This window comes from Heptranchias perlo, chromosome 18 (assembly GCF_035084215.1).
Source record: "Heptranchias perlo isolate sHepPer1 chromosome 18, sHepPer1.hap1, whole genome shotgun sequence".
NCBI classification, from domain to species: domain Eukaryota; kingdom Metazoa; phylum Chordata; class Chondrichthyes; order Hexanchiformes; family Hexanchidae; genus Heptranchias; species Heptranchias perlo.
Genome location: NC_090342.1, coordinates 5791034 through 5804555, shown reverse-complemented (window position 1 = coordinate 5804555; position 13522 = coordinate 5791034). Strand labels below are relative to the sequence as shown.

General features: G+C 46.4%; 1 protein-coding gene across 2 annotated transcripts in view; it reads left to right on the top strand.

The window, feature by feature from the left end:
* nav3 (neuron navigator 3) overlaps positions 1-13522 on the top strand; it is a 247403-nt gene that overhangs the window by 164744 nt on the left and 69137 nt on the right. For both annotated transcript variants that reach the window (XM_067999283.1, XM_067999282.1), the window contains 3 exons: positions 1442-1602; positions 6391-6579; positions 9506-9558. In XM_067999283.1, coding sequence (XP_067855384.1) covers positions 1442-1602; positions 6391-6579; positions 9506-9558 — 403 coding nt within the window. The remainder of the gene's footprint in view (positions 1-1441; positions 1603-6390; positions 6580-9505; positions 9559-13522) is intronic.

Below are 13522 nucleotides of genomic sequence, written 5' to 3'. Positions count from 1 at the left end.
CCAGTGGATAATTGGTTATTGCTTCTCGGCCGATGTAAACGACTGCCTGATTAAACAGTGGACATTTTAAGTGGTGGGGACTGTACCCAGAAAGCTCCTGGAATAACTTCACCTCCCTTGTCACGATGGAGAAGTTGAAAGGTCACTTGTCGCTTTTTCCGTGTCCAAATCAGCTTCCCCCACCCCTACATGCAATCCATCTGCTTCACACCTTCCCACCCCCCAGGAATTTTGACCCCCGTAGTCTCTGGCAAAACACTAGCTGGCCGGTCAGTTAAATTATCCTTTAAATCACAGGAGTCAGAATGTGATTAAATTTAGCACTCGCACTCCTTAAAAAAAAGAGAGAAAGAAAGCCAGTTAACGTAATGCTGGGTGATACTGACCTGCAGCCTGAAACTAGCCAGCGGTTTCCAATCTGTAAAGTTCCCCGACTAAACAACAATTAAACTCTGATTGACCTGTGCCTGTGTTTACTTAATAACAATTATAGACTTTGTGGCCTTAAAGGGGCGCAGCTCTATCTTGGGAGAAGAATAAAACATTGTGCATCACACAATATAATACTCGTGTCACTTTAAAACAGCTCATCATTAACCACGAGCAATGCCATGGGAAATCTACTAACAATGAAGAAATGAAGTCCGATTAGGTCCTTTGTGTAGAGCTGATGTTTGCACTTAATTTGCAAGATCTTTTTATTGCATATTGTGAAAATAAATGAGCTGCGACTTTTATTTACTTGTGCTGTTCTCAACCATTCATCAAAAAGCCACAAGTTAAGTTGACACCACTGCAGACTCACGTTATTCCGAATTGTGCTGGTTTTCCTCAATTGCTTTTCCTTGTAGTCTGCTTGAAGAAGTAGTTTAATCTTCCATCATAGCGCTAATGAGGCCGCACCAAGTCCCGTTCACCCATCACCCCTGTGCTCGCTGACCTACGTTGGCTCTCGGTCCAGCAACGCCTCGATTTTAAAATTCTCATCCTCGTGTTCAAATCCCTCCATCGCCTCACCCCCCCCTCTATCTCTGTAACTTCCTCCAGCCCTACGACCCTCCGAGATCTCTGCGCTCCTCCGACTCTGGCCTCTTGCGCACCCCCCACTTCCTTTGCCTCTCCATTGTGGGCCGTGCCTTCAGTTGCCCAGGCCCTAAGCTCTGGAATTCCCCACCTAAACCTTTCCGCCTCTCCACCTCGTTCTCCTCCTTCAAAATGCTCCTGAAAACCTACTTCTTTGACCAAGCTTTTGGCCACCTGCCCTAACATCTCCACCTTTGGCTCGGTCTTAATTTTGTCAACTGATTACGCCCCTACGAAGTGCCTTGGGACGTTTTACTATGTTAAAGGCACTATATATATATGCAAGTTGTTGTGGTAATGATTGGTCTGCTCGGTGGCGGAAATGTTTTAAAATCTGCTTGAAACTTTGTCCCTGCAGGTACACGCTATCATCTCGTCAAACCAGCCACGAGGAAGGGAAGGAATGGCTTCGCTCCCACTCCACTGGAGGCCTTCAGGACACAGTCAGTCAGTCGCCACTGCCTTCGCCTTCTGCCATTTCCTCCCCTTGCAGCGGGATGTACAATTTTACTCATTTAGGTGAGCCACATCATCCGGTTTATCAGTGCTCCTTGTGGGGCTACTTATCCAGTCAACCAGAAAGACTAGGGTAGATCTTGACTTTGTGCGATAGCGTACAACGGGCGATAGCGAAGGGCAGCCCATTTACATCCTTCCTGATTGACTTCATAGTATCATAGTCGGTACAGCACAGGAGGAGGCCATTTGGCCCATCGTGCCTGTGCTGGATCTTTGAAAGAGCTATCCAATTAGTCCCATTCCTCTGCTCTTTCCCCCAGCCTTGTAAATTTTTTCACTTCAAGTATTTATCCCATTCCCTTTTGAAAGTTGCTTTTCAATCTGCTTCCTTTCAGGCAGTGCATTCCAGATCGTTACAACTTGCTGCGTAAAAAAATGTTTCCTCATGTCGCCTCTGGCTCTTTACCAATCACCTTAAATCTGTATCCTCTGGTTACCAACCCTTCTACCACTGGAAACAGTTTCTCCTTATTTACTCTATCAAAACCCCTTCATGATTTTGAACGGTTCTATCAAATCTCCCCTTAACCTTCTCTGCTCCAAGGAGAACAATCCCAGCTTCTCCAGTCTCTCCACATAACTGGAGTCCCTCATCCCTGGAACCATTCTAGTAAATCTCTTCTGCACCCTCTCTAAGACCAATGGAAATAAAAACGGGGAGAGATGTAAAATGGGCTGCCGACTCGCTGTCTCCCGTTTTACGCTATCGAGCAAAGGTCGAGATCGACTCCCACTCTCTTGCGCTTTTCAAAAGGATTGGTTTGATTGCACACTTGCAGGGAGCACAGGTGAAAAGAATCATGGCTCTGATATTGTAACTCTACCTCAGCCCCTCGCTCTTTTGGGCTGAGAGCACAGAATTAACCCTATAAAGCGGCAGAGAGAGTGTTTGCGGCCGTTTTATGGAGCCACCTCTCAACAGTTTGTATCAGATTTACACCACGTTTAGGAGGTGGACTTGCTATGTCATTGTTTTTTAAAAAAAAAACAAGGTGAAATTGGATTCAATTCGTACCGTGCTCTGATATTTATGCTTTCATCAATAACTGAGGACTCGATGATGTGACATTTTCAGTGCGTTTCACAAATTAAATCTGTAGAGTTATATCAGTGTGGGAAATCCTCCTGAGAAAACAGGATTGCCAGGGGGAAGTTTAAATGTCAGTGGCATATTAGATTTACCTGGCAACTCGAGAAGTCCATCAAGGCTAATCTGCGATCAGTTCAGTATCCTGAGACATATATTGCTTTCAGAAGCTGTGGCGTTGCCGTTGTAATTCAAGGTAGCTGTTTCTATCATATAGATAGACAGCGGGGGGGGGATTTTAACTCTTCGTGATTGACGGGAAAGGAGTGGGGGGGGGGTTGGGGGAGGAGTGGTTAAAATTGAACGGCATCATTGCCCTCTCCGTTCCCGCCGATTTCCCCCCGTTTTAACACCACTGATCTTGGCAGAATATGAGGCTCCCGTCGGACTCTGGCTGGAGCCTAATTAGTAAATGCAAATCGGGGTCCCGAGATGTACCTGGGGTGAGGGGGCGGTGGGGTGGCGGGGGGGGGGGTTGCTGATGCCACTTTAAGCAACTCTTGAGCGGAGAGCGCCTGCCGCGGAAGGTCCACCAAATATGGCTGTCAGGAAGTCGGCGAGGCCCGATGACGTAAGTTTTTAAAAAAAAACGTTCCCTTCAAAAGCAGTGGTGAGGCCCCAGCTGGAGTATTGTGTCCAATTCTGGGCACCACACTTTAGGAAGGATGTCAAGGTCTTGGAGAGGGTGCAGAGGAGATTTACTAGAATGGTACCAGGGATGAGGGACTTCAGTTATGTGGAGAGACTGGAGAAGCTGGGAATTGTTCTCCTTAAAGCAGAGAAGGTTAAGGGGGAGATTTAATAGAGGTGTTCAAAATCATGAAGGGTTTTGATCGAGTGAATAAGGAGAAACTGTTTCCAGTGGCAGAAGGGTCGGTAACCAGAGGACACAGATTTAAGGTCATTGGCAATAGAGCCAGAGGGGGAGATGAGGAGAATTTTTTTTACGCAGCGAGTTGTTGTGATCTGGAATTCACTGCCTGAAAGGACGGTGGAAGCAGATTCAATAATAACTTTCAAAAGGGAATTGGATAAATAATTGAAGAGAAAAAATTTTTCAGGGTTATGGGGAAAGAGCCGGGGAATGGGTCTAATTGGACAGCTCTTTCAAAGAGCCGGCACAGGCAGGATGGGCCAAATGGCCTTTTGTGCTGTATTATTCTACGATTCTATAAATTAGAGATTTAACAGTTTTTAAGCAATTATAGAACCAGGGAAAAGGGGGGGTGTGGGGAGGAAAGAACAAAAGGGAGAGAGTCTGTGATAGGGTGGAGGGCAGGGGTGATTAAATGACGAAAGGGATGGAATGGTGCAAGGCAAAAGGGGGTGGTAATGGGATAAGTGAAGAAACAAAAGATGGGTGAAGAGGAGCTGTAAATGGTTACAGCAGAACCATTACCAGCACCCGCTGTCTGAGATAATGGGAGCAGTGGTTATGATTTGAAGTTATTGAACTCAGTGTTGAGGCTGGAAAGTGCTGAATAGTGGAGCTGATTTGTGGTTAATTGGGCCCCATTAGGATCAGTTCTTTTAATATAATTCATCGGTAGCTCCATGGCCCAGTGGATGTTAAAGCAGCTGGGAGAGCGAGCGCTCCATATGAAGCGATGGTTTCCAGCTGTACGTCATTAGTTCATTAGTGTTTCTTTTATGAAGTCGGCTATAATGGGTTCTTTTTGAAAGTGGCGTCCGGCTGATGTCAGATTAAACCCGATTGTGTGTGCACAGGCATGCGCGCGTGCTGCAAGGTGTACACGACTGCACACGCGCAGCGACGCTGGAAGGTTTCAGAGGAAACTAGACTGCGACCGCGTGCAGCAACAGCGACTTGCATTGATACCGCGCCTTTGACGTAGAAAAGGCGCTTCGCAGAGGTGCAATCAGATAAAAATGGACGCCAAGACAAAGAAAGGAGATATTAGGAGGGGCGACCAAAACCTCGGTCAAAGAGGCGGGCCTTAAGGAGGTCCTCAAAGCAGGAGCGGGAGATGGAAAGGCAGAGGGGTCTAGAGAGGGAATTCTAGAGAGTGAGGCCCAGATGGCTGAAGGGACGGCTCCCAATGGTGGAGAGAAGGGAATGGGGAGATGCACAAGTGGTCAAGGTCAGAAGAATGGAGAGTGCCTGGATTGGGGGTGGGGGGGTTACAGGACTGAAGGAGGTTACAGAACTAGGGTGGGACGAGGCCATGAAGGGATTTAAAGACAAGGATGAGAATTTTAAATTGGAGGCGTTGGTGGAACCAGGAGCCAATGTAGCGAATATAACCTAGCCAGCATCAGTGAGATGACGTTGTTTGATAGTTTCAACGGCAATGATGACATGAGCCCAACAGCATAAGGGATGCAAATGACCAGTAATGGAAACGCAGAATTAAAGTGCAGTGATAGAAAATGATTTGTGTCCAATATCCTGCAACAAATAAACATTACAGTCGTTTCAGGAAAACTTGAAAAGGTTGCAGATCCCTGAATCATAGAATCACACAGCACAGAAGGAGGCCATTCGGCCCATAGTGTCTGTGCCGGCTCTTTGAAAGAGCTATCCAATTAGTCCCACTTCCTCCCTGCTCTTTGCCCCATCGTCCTGCAAATTTTCTCCTTTTCAAGTACATGTCCAACTCCCTTCTGAAAGTTACTATTGAATCTGCTTCCACCACCCTTTCAGGCAGTGCATTGCAGATTTGAGTTGCATCTTTTAAGATGATTATTCTGCAGTTTTTTTAAAATTGAAAACCGAGTGTTTAATTCCTTCTAAAGCACTAATCACTCATAACTCTCTTCCTGGCAAACTCATAATTAGTCACTTTTTGATTAGGTCAACTGGAACGTTTAAAGAGATACAGGCAATCAGAACAAGCTTCTTAGAACGGTATAAAGTACATGATGGATTTCAACTCACAGCTCGTCATTATGATCAGAGATACCTATCTGCGGTTTTAAAAAAATGCATAAATGTACTCGTGACTTTATCATACTTGATTGCTGTTGCAATGCGAAAGATCCCAGATCTCTGATTAATCAGGACTTACTGACTGAGCACGCCTGTTTGCATGTAAAATGGTGGCCTAGATTGATCACAGTGCTTGAAAACAGCAATAAGCTGCATTTGTAAAGCATCTTTAACGTAATAAGATATCCCTGGGCGTTTCAGTCAGGAGAGAGTGCACACGGAGCGGTGTGAGCAGGGAATTGTCCCAGTCTCCTGGCCAACATTCCTCCCCACACCAGAATCAGATTAGCCGGTTATTCGTCTTGTTTGCCGTTTGTGGGTACTGAGGGAGTGCTGCAGTGTCGGAGGCGCCGTGTTTCAGATGAGACGTTAAATCAAGGCCCCGTGTTCCCTCTCAGGTGGATGTAATAGATCCCATGGCACTGTTTTGAAGAAGAGAGGGGGAGTTCTCCGCGGTGTCCTGGTCAATATTTATCCCTCAACCAGCATCACTAAAACAGATTATCTGGTCATCATCTCATTGCTGTTTACGGGATCTTGCTGTGCGCAAATTGGCTGCCACGTTATAGCAGTGATGACACACTAAAATATACTTCATTGGATGTAAAGCGCTTGGGGACATCCTGAGGCTGTGAAAGATGCAAGTTCTTTCTACTGCCCCATTCCTTCAGGTGATTGCTGCCCAGACGAGGGGAAGCCTTTACATTTTATCGTTGCATGGTGCTAAGGCTTGTATTTGTTTGAATTGCAGTGAGCCCCACAGCAATATCCCAGTTTCATCTCACGGGTCCAAGCATGATGCGTTCAAACAGCATTCCAACACAAGATTCCTCCTTTGACTTGTACGGAGATTCCCAGCTATGCGGAAGCGCCATTTCCCTGGAAGAAGGACCGAGGACAATGAGCAGATCCGGATCATTCCGGGACAGTATGGAAGAAGGTTTGTTTTTGCATCTTTTTCACCTCTCTGTGTGTTCTGTCTAGTGGGCGGTTTTCCTTTCAGCCAGTGCAAACGGAGAAAACTAGGAAAGCAAAGGGCACAGAGCAAAAACAACATTGGGGTAAAGTTTCCACTTCAGGCGCAATTGGGAAATTGCACCCAAAATGTGCTTGAAATTGTGCTGGTTAGGTTACTCTTTAATTTTCCGATAAAAATCATTTAAGAACATAAGAAATAGGAGCAGGAGTAGGCCATATAGCCCCTCGAGCCTGCTCCGCCAGTCAATAAGATCATGGCCGATCTTCCACCTCAACTCCACTTTCCCGCCTGATCCCCATATCCCTTGATTCTCCTAGAGTCCAAAAATCTATCCATCTCAGCCTTGAATATACTCAATGACTGAGCATCCACAGCCCTCTGGGGTAGAGAATTCCAAAGATTCACAACCCTCTGAGTGAAGAAATTCCTCCTCATCTCAGTCCTAAATGTCCGACCCCTTATTCCTGAGACTACGTCCCCCTAGTTGTAGACCCTCCAGCCGGGGGAAACATCTGGGCATAATCACAAACGTAAAATCTTCCATGAATCAGCGCAATCGGGCAGCGTAATGGAACATAATCGTTTACTTTTTTTTCCTTTCCGTTAAAAAGTATTCCTTGATGTATTTAAGAGTGGTAACCTGGTGCAGAAAACATCAAAAATAAGCATTTTTTAATAAGGGTCTCCAGTCCTTTAAAACTATACTGAACCATTTAATAGTTTCATTGGTGCACACTAGTCGGTTTCTTATTAAATTAAATATTTTTGATAGGAAGAATCTTTTAAAACGTGCCCATTAGTGCCTGTGCACCTAAGAAAACAAGTATCATTTGAAGAGCCTTCCCAAACCAGCCCGGTTGGTGGAATCTCTCAGTGTCGACCTGGGGGCGCGGCCGGTTTTCTCGGCGGGGCCTGATCCGGGCCAACTGAAACTTAAACCAGCGTATAAGATCGCGGAAAACGCGAGCGCAAGTGGCTTTCGGGTGTAACTCACTCACGTTTAAAACTCCCCCGTTCTTTTGCGCTGATTTTCGGGCCGGTCCTACCGGGATTGCTGCTGCTATTGCTGGCGAAAGCCCGACCGCGTTGTTTTATAGTAGACGTTGCTAATAAAAAGTGCCCGGGTGATATTTGCATGGCGCATTAAGGTCGGGTTGTGAGGGAGGGTTGGTGGCGAATGTATCCAGTTACGGGAGCCTGTCTGATTAGGCGTGAGGCACCCGCTGCCTGTGAAAGGTCTTCCGACAGTATCGCAGACTGTTAAATGTCAGGGCACGCAAGAGCGAAGCTACCTACCCCATGCTTTGTGCCTGTTGTGACTGCACATCCTTTGCGTGTCCTCGGATCCCCTCAAGTCCTCAATTAGCTACGTTCACAGCTGTGACTCCAATCCCCTTTAGCCGTGCTGACCCTTCCCAGTCCCTGAGATGCTGAAAACCAAATCAGGACAAAACGACGGGTGAGGTCAAAGGGCGTACCTTTCTGGGGCTGCAAAGTGACTTTCAAGTGAAAGCTGGGATTGAAGTTGTCGGTCGCTTTTCATCAAAGGAATGACTTGATCTTCATTCGTAACCATCGACACCGCACTGCCTGTTCAGCTTTCACTTTTTATGGAATTTGCTCATTAAGGTGGCAGATGTTTGTGCTGGGTCCTGGAACGTGGGCCTTCAAATTAGTCTGGGCCTGTTTTCTGGCCTAGAAATTAGTCTGAGCCTGTTTTCTGACCTACAAATTAGTCTGGGCCTGTTTTCTGGCCTAGAAATTAGTCAGGGCTTGTTTTCGGCTTGGAAATTGGTCTGACCCTGTTTTCGAGTTAGACTCAGCCCGAACCAAGAGGCCCGAGGATCGATACAAATCGGTCCTCGGGCCTCCTTAATGTAGTCAGCAGCTCGCACGAGCGAAGACATCAATATCGGGCCATTGGCCCTCAGGTAAGTCCTAGATGAAGGATCGGTGCGGGCTACGGGGGTGGGTGGGGAGGTGGCGGGTGGGGGGGCGGAGGTCGATCATGACTCCTAGGGTGCACTCCTGCTCCTCCTGGTTCCACGGGATGGTTTTTTAAAATAATTTGTTTTTTTAAACTTACCTGTCATTGGCGAAATGGAGTCTGCGAACCTGTTCCTGGAGCCTTTCACTCAGCATCTCATAGAATCATACAATGGTACAGCACAGAAGGAGGCCATTTAGCCCATCATGACTGTGCTGGCTCTTTGAAAGAACTATCCAATTAGCCCCACACTCCCCCTGCTCTTTCCCCCACAGCCCTGCAAGTATTTATCCAATTCCCCTTTTGAATCTGCTTCCACCGCCCTTTCAGGCAGCTCATTGCAGATCATAACAACTCGCCGCGTAAAAAAAATTCTCCTCATCTCCCTCCTGGTTCTTTTGATAATTACCTTCAATCCGTCATCCTTTAATGTGGGCACAATTGTGCTGTACTCGGACGATGAAGACCCTCGATTTGCACCTTTTGAATTTTATTTTCTCCTCCCACTCTGTTTTTGGCCTCGTTGTGTTTTTTACTCAGAGAACGGACTGCTGTCTGGCTCCCAGACCCACACTGATGCTGCTCTTGATCTGACCGATAGGCGGTGTGCCTCACTGGCCGATCGCTCACGTTACATGCCTCCTGCTTTCCCCTCCCCCCCAATACAATAAGTACCTAGCCTTCACTCTGTGCCTCTCCCCGGCCGTGAGGGCATGGCCAAGATTAGGAAGTCACCACATTAGAAATAGCATTGTACCACCGTGTTTCATTAAGCAATGTGTGTTCTGAGCGCAGTGTACTCCATTGTGACTGGTCTTTTCGTCTAGTGCGGATAGAGTAAGACTTGCATTCTGAGTTTGTAGCTGAACACTGAACGATTTCTCTCTTTGCATTTTCCAGTCCATGGATCATCACTATCACTGGTTTCAAGCACATCATCTCTTTACTCCACAGTAAGTATCACTGCCAATTACAGATAACCTGGTTATGAACTTTCACTGTGACAACGCACCAGCAATCATAGGGACATAGGAATTGCCAGATGAAAAAAAAGGCCAATGGTCCATCTAGTTCGCCTTCTACCATCCTGGTAGTCGCATGATACAACGATAATGGAGTTTTTGACTAATCATCGCAATCAATCTCTATCAATGAGTCTACAACAGGCCCAGACATGAGGTGAGGAAAACCCCCAGTGGGGGAGAGCTTTGGGAACCATAGGTCCAAAGTCACCTGTTCCTCCCGAGCCTGTCACACTCACCACACGTCATGTCTCAAATTACTTATATACTGTCTTACAGAGTGTTATTTTCTGAAAGAAATCTGTCATATTTACGTTTGAATGAATCGACACGAACTGCTCCCACCATCTCCCTAGGGAGCCTGTCCCACAGATTGACCACTCGCTCTCTGAGATAATGTTTCCGCAGATTAGTTTTTGAATTTGCCCTCCTTCAAGCACAGGCCGTGTCCTCTGGTTCTATTGTTCTGGACAAGGTGAAATAGCAACCGATGTGACAAGAAATAGCCATGCAAAGTAAACAGAGCTGACTCGGCCCAGTTAAAGCGTACTGATGGTCAGCAAGAACGAGCAGTGGGAAATCTAAAACCAAAGTGACAAAGGAATGTCATCACTTTGAGCTTCCAAGCAAGTTAATGAATCAATAGTTCATGCATGCATGAACAGACCAAAGTAAGGCCCAAGATCAAAAATTGAAGGACAAGACAACAACAACAACTTGCATTTATATAGCGCCTTTAACGCAGTAAAAATCCAATCAAAGCTGTCAAGATATTAAGGGGAACTGCTAGGGTAGATGGAGAGAAAGTATTTCTGCTGGTTGGGGCGTCTGGGACTAGGGGACATAGCCTAAAAACTAGAGCCAGGACTTTCAGGAGTGAAGTTTGAAAACACTTCTACACGCAAAGGGTGGTAGAAGTTTGGAACTCTCTTCCGCAAACAGCAGTTGATGCTAGCTCAATTGTTAATTTTAAATCTGAGGTTGATAGATTTTTGTTAACCAAAGATATTAAGGGATATGGGGCTAAGGCGGGTATACGGAGTTAGGTCACAGATCAGCCATGATCTCATTGAATGGCGGAACAGGCTCGAGGGGCTAAATGGCCCACTCCTGTTCCAATGTTCCTATCCCAAGGTGATTAGGACCAAAGACTAAAGACCTAGGCTGTAGGTCATTGCCCAGAGTTGTTTGACCAACCCGTTATTCCTGTCCCGTCGTTCCTTAATGATTAACGCTTAAGCTTCTTCTTAATGGCCCAGAATTTGCTGGAGCGGGGCATCTCGCGACGTGCCCCGTTCGTGAGACTTTTTCTCTCACCCTTCAGCTGAAAAATGTTTGGCCCCGTCACTTGCTGGAAGTGCGAGCTGATAACGGGCAAGGCGAGGGGCAGCGGGGCATCTGGGACCTTGGTGAACGACAGGACCAACAGTCTCTCTCCTTAACCAATGGGATTTAATTGAGAAAGAAACAGAGGAACGACAGAGAAGGAGGGTGAATTAGAGTCAAATCAAGTACAGAAAGAGAAATAAGGTGAGGGGAAGAAAGATTGGATTAAGAGAGAAAAAAGAGACACAAAGGAAAAGGAAGAAAAAAAAAATTAAATTTAAATTTTTAATTTTTAAAATCTCGAACAACAATTTACTACCTGTAGGAATGAGATTCCAGAGTTTCAGTTGTTCTTTTCCTGGGCCGGAGAGATTGATTGGCATTGCAGGAACGTAAATCTTCTCATTAAAAGGGCACTTACGCTGTAAAGTACCAGCCCTATCTTTCTGCGGCCAGTTTAATTGGCAATTAATGCGCAACTTCAGCAACATCGTGAAACTCATGGGGAGATTGAGGGCGAGCTGCCATTTTCGCGAGGCTAACGACGGAGTGGTGCAAATCGTCCAGCGACTTGCGGCGATTCGCAGTTCACGGCGCGTCTCTGCCTCGCCACAGGTCGCAGGACGATTTACACATTAATAACGGTGAGAGCCATTGGACTCGCCGCTATTTTGCCAGCAAATTCTGGGCTTTGGTTTTCTTTAATTCCATTGATTCTGCAGTATAGTGGGATGAAATCTTTGCCAAGCCTTTACTCAATATTATCCATCCATTAGCAGTCGGCACTTCAGTAACTTCAATAATAAAGCTTTGGAAGGAATTCCACTCACACTTCCAATACTGCTTCTTCTCACCTTGGCTGTTGGCTCCCTTCCAATTTGGGCACTGTACCTGCCTCAGTATGTGTCCTGAACACACACCCGTCCATCGCTGCAGCCAGGCTAGGCTTGGAGTTATAATCAGCTACAGATATATGGTTTCACACTGTTTCCCTACAGGCCTATTTCCTCCAGTGGGGGAATCCAGAACAAGGGGGCACAATCTTAAAATGAGAGCTAGGCCATTTAGGAATGAAACCAGGAAGCACTTCTTCGCACTGAGGGTGATTCTTCAACTCGCTTCCCCCAAAAGGCTGTGGATGCTGAGGGACAATTGGAGCTTTCAAGACTGAGATCGAGCGATTTTTATTGGGTGAGGGTATCAAGGGACATGGAGCAAAGGCGGGTAAATGGAGTTGAGGTGCAGATCGGCCCTGATCTAATTGAATGGCGTAACAGGCTCGAGGGGTTGAATGGCCTTCTCCTGTTCCTGTGTTCCTCAAGATACAGCCCGGGTCACTAGCCGAGCCCCAAAACTATACCCCATAGTCGAACCTACCCGTGAGCAACGCCGCAGGATGTTACGCTGGTAAATTAGAACCATTCTTTGGTCTGGCAACTGTGCAAATAAAACCCAGATTTCACAGCCCCCCCACAATGCATCCTTTGTCCGTGGTCGTACGTACTGCGTAGGTCGTACAGTTAGGTGCATCTTTAAATATCTGCACCAACGAAAATGCATCTGTTCTAAAAAAAAAATGAGATCTGTATTACATAGAATTTACAGCACAGAAACAGGCCATTCGGCCCAACTGGTCTATGCTGGTGTTTATGCTCCACACGAGCCTCCTCCCTCCCTGCTTCATCTAACCCCATCAACATATCCTTCTATTCCTTTCTCTCTCGTCTTTATCCAGCTTCCCGTTAAATGCATCTATGCTATTTGTCTCAACTACTCCATGTGGTAGCGAGTTCCACATTCTCACCACTCTCTGGATGAGGAAGTTTCTTCTGAATTCCTTATCGGATTTATTAGTGACTATCTTATATTTATGACCCCGAGCTTTGGTCTTCCCACGGGTAGAAGCATCTTTACATCTACCCCATCGAACCCCTTCATAAATTTTAAAGACCTCTATTAGGTTATCCCTCGCTCCAGAGAAGAACCCCAACCTGTTCAGCCTTTCCTGATAGTTATAACCTCTCAGTTCTGGCATCGTCTAATAGACGACAGTCGATCAGTTATAATTCTGCTCAGAAGTCTTGTGCCAGGCTCCACAATGCGTTCCTTGATCTGACGACCACATGTTGTCTGAGCGGCTCCCTTCCAGCCAGATGGTTGGAGGTTTGAGTTCCAGGTCTGATACTGCTGCTCATCAACCGTCAATGTGGAAACCAGATTTGGCACATCTTGTCCGGGGCACCACGCAGTGCTCCACTGCGACAGGCTTGCAATGTTGAAACAAATTTAAAGGACAAAGAAAAGCAGAGACTCATGTTTCATTTGTAAGGCACAGAGTTACCTGCAAAAAGAATTACATAGAATTTACAGCACAGAAACAGGCCATTCTGCCCAACTGGTCCATGCCGGTGTTTATGCTCCACACGAGCCTCCCTATCAGCATAACCTTCTATTCCTTTCTCCCTCATGTATTTATCTAGCTTCCCCTTAAATGCATCTATGCTATTCGCCTCAACTACTCCTTGTGGTAGCGAGTTCCACATTCTCACCACTCTCTGGGTGAAGAAGT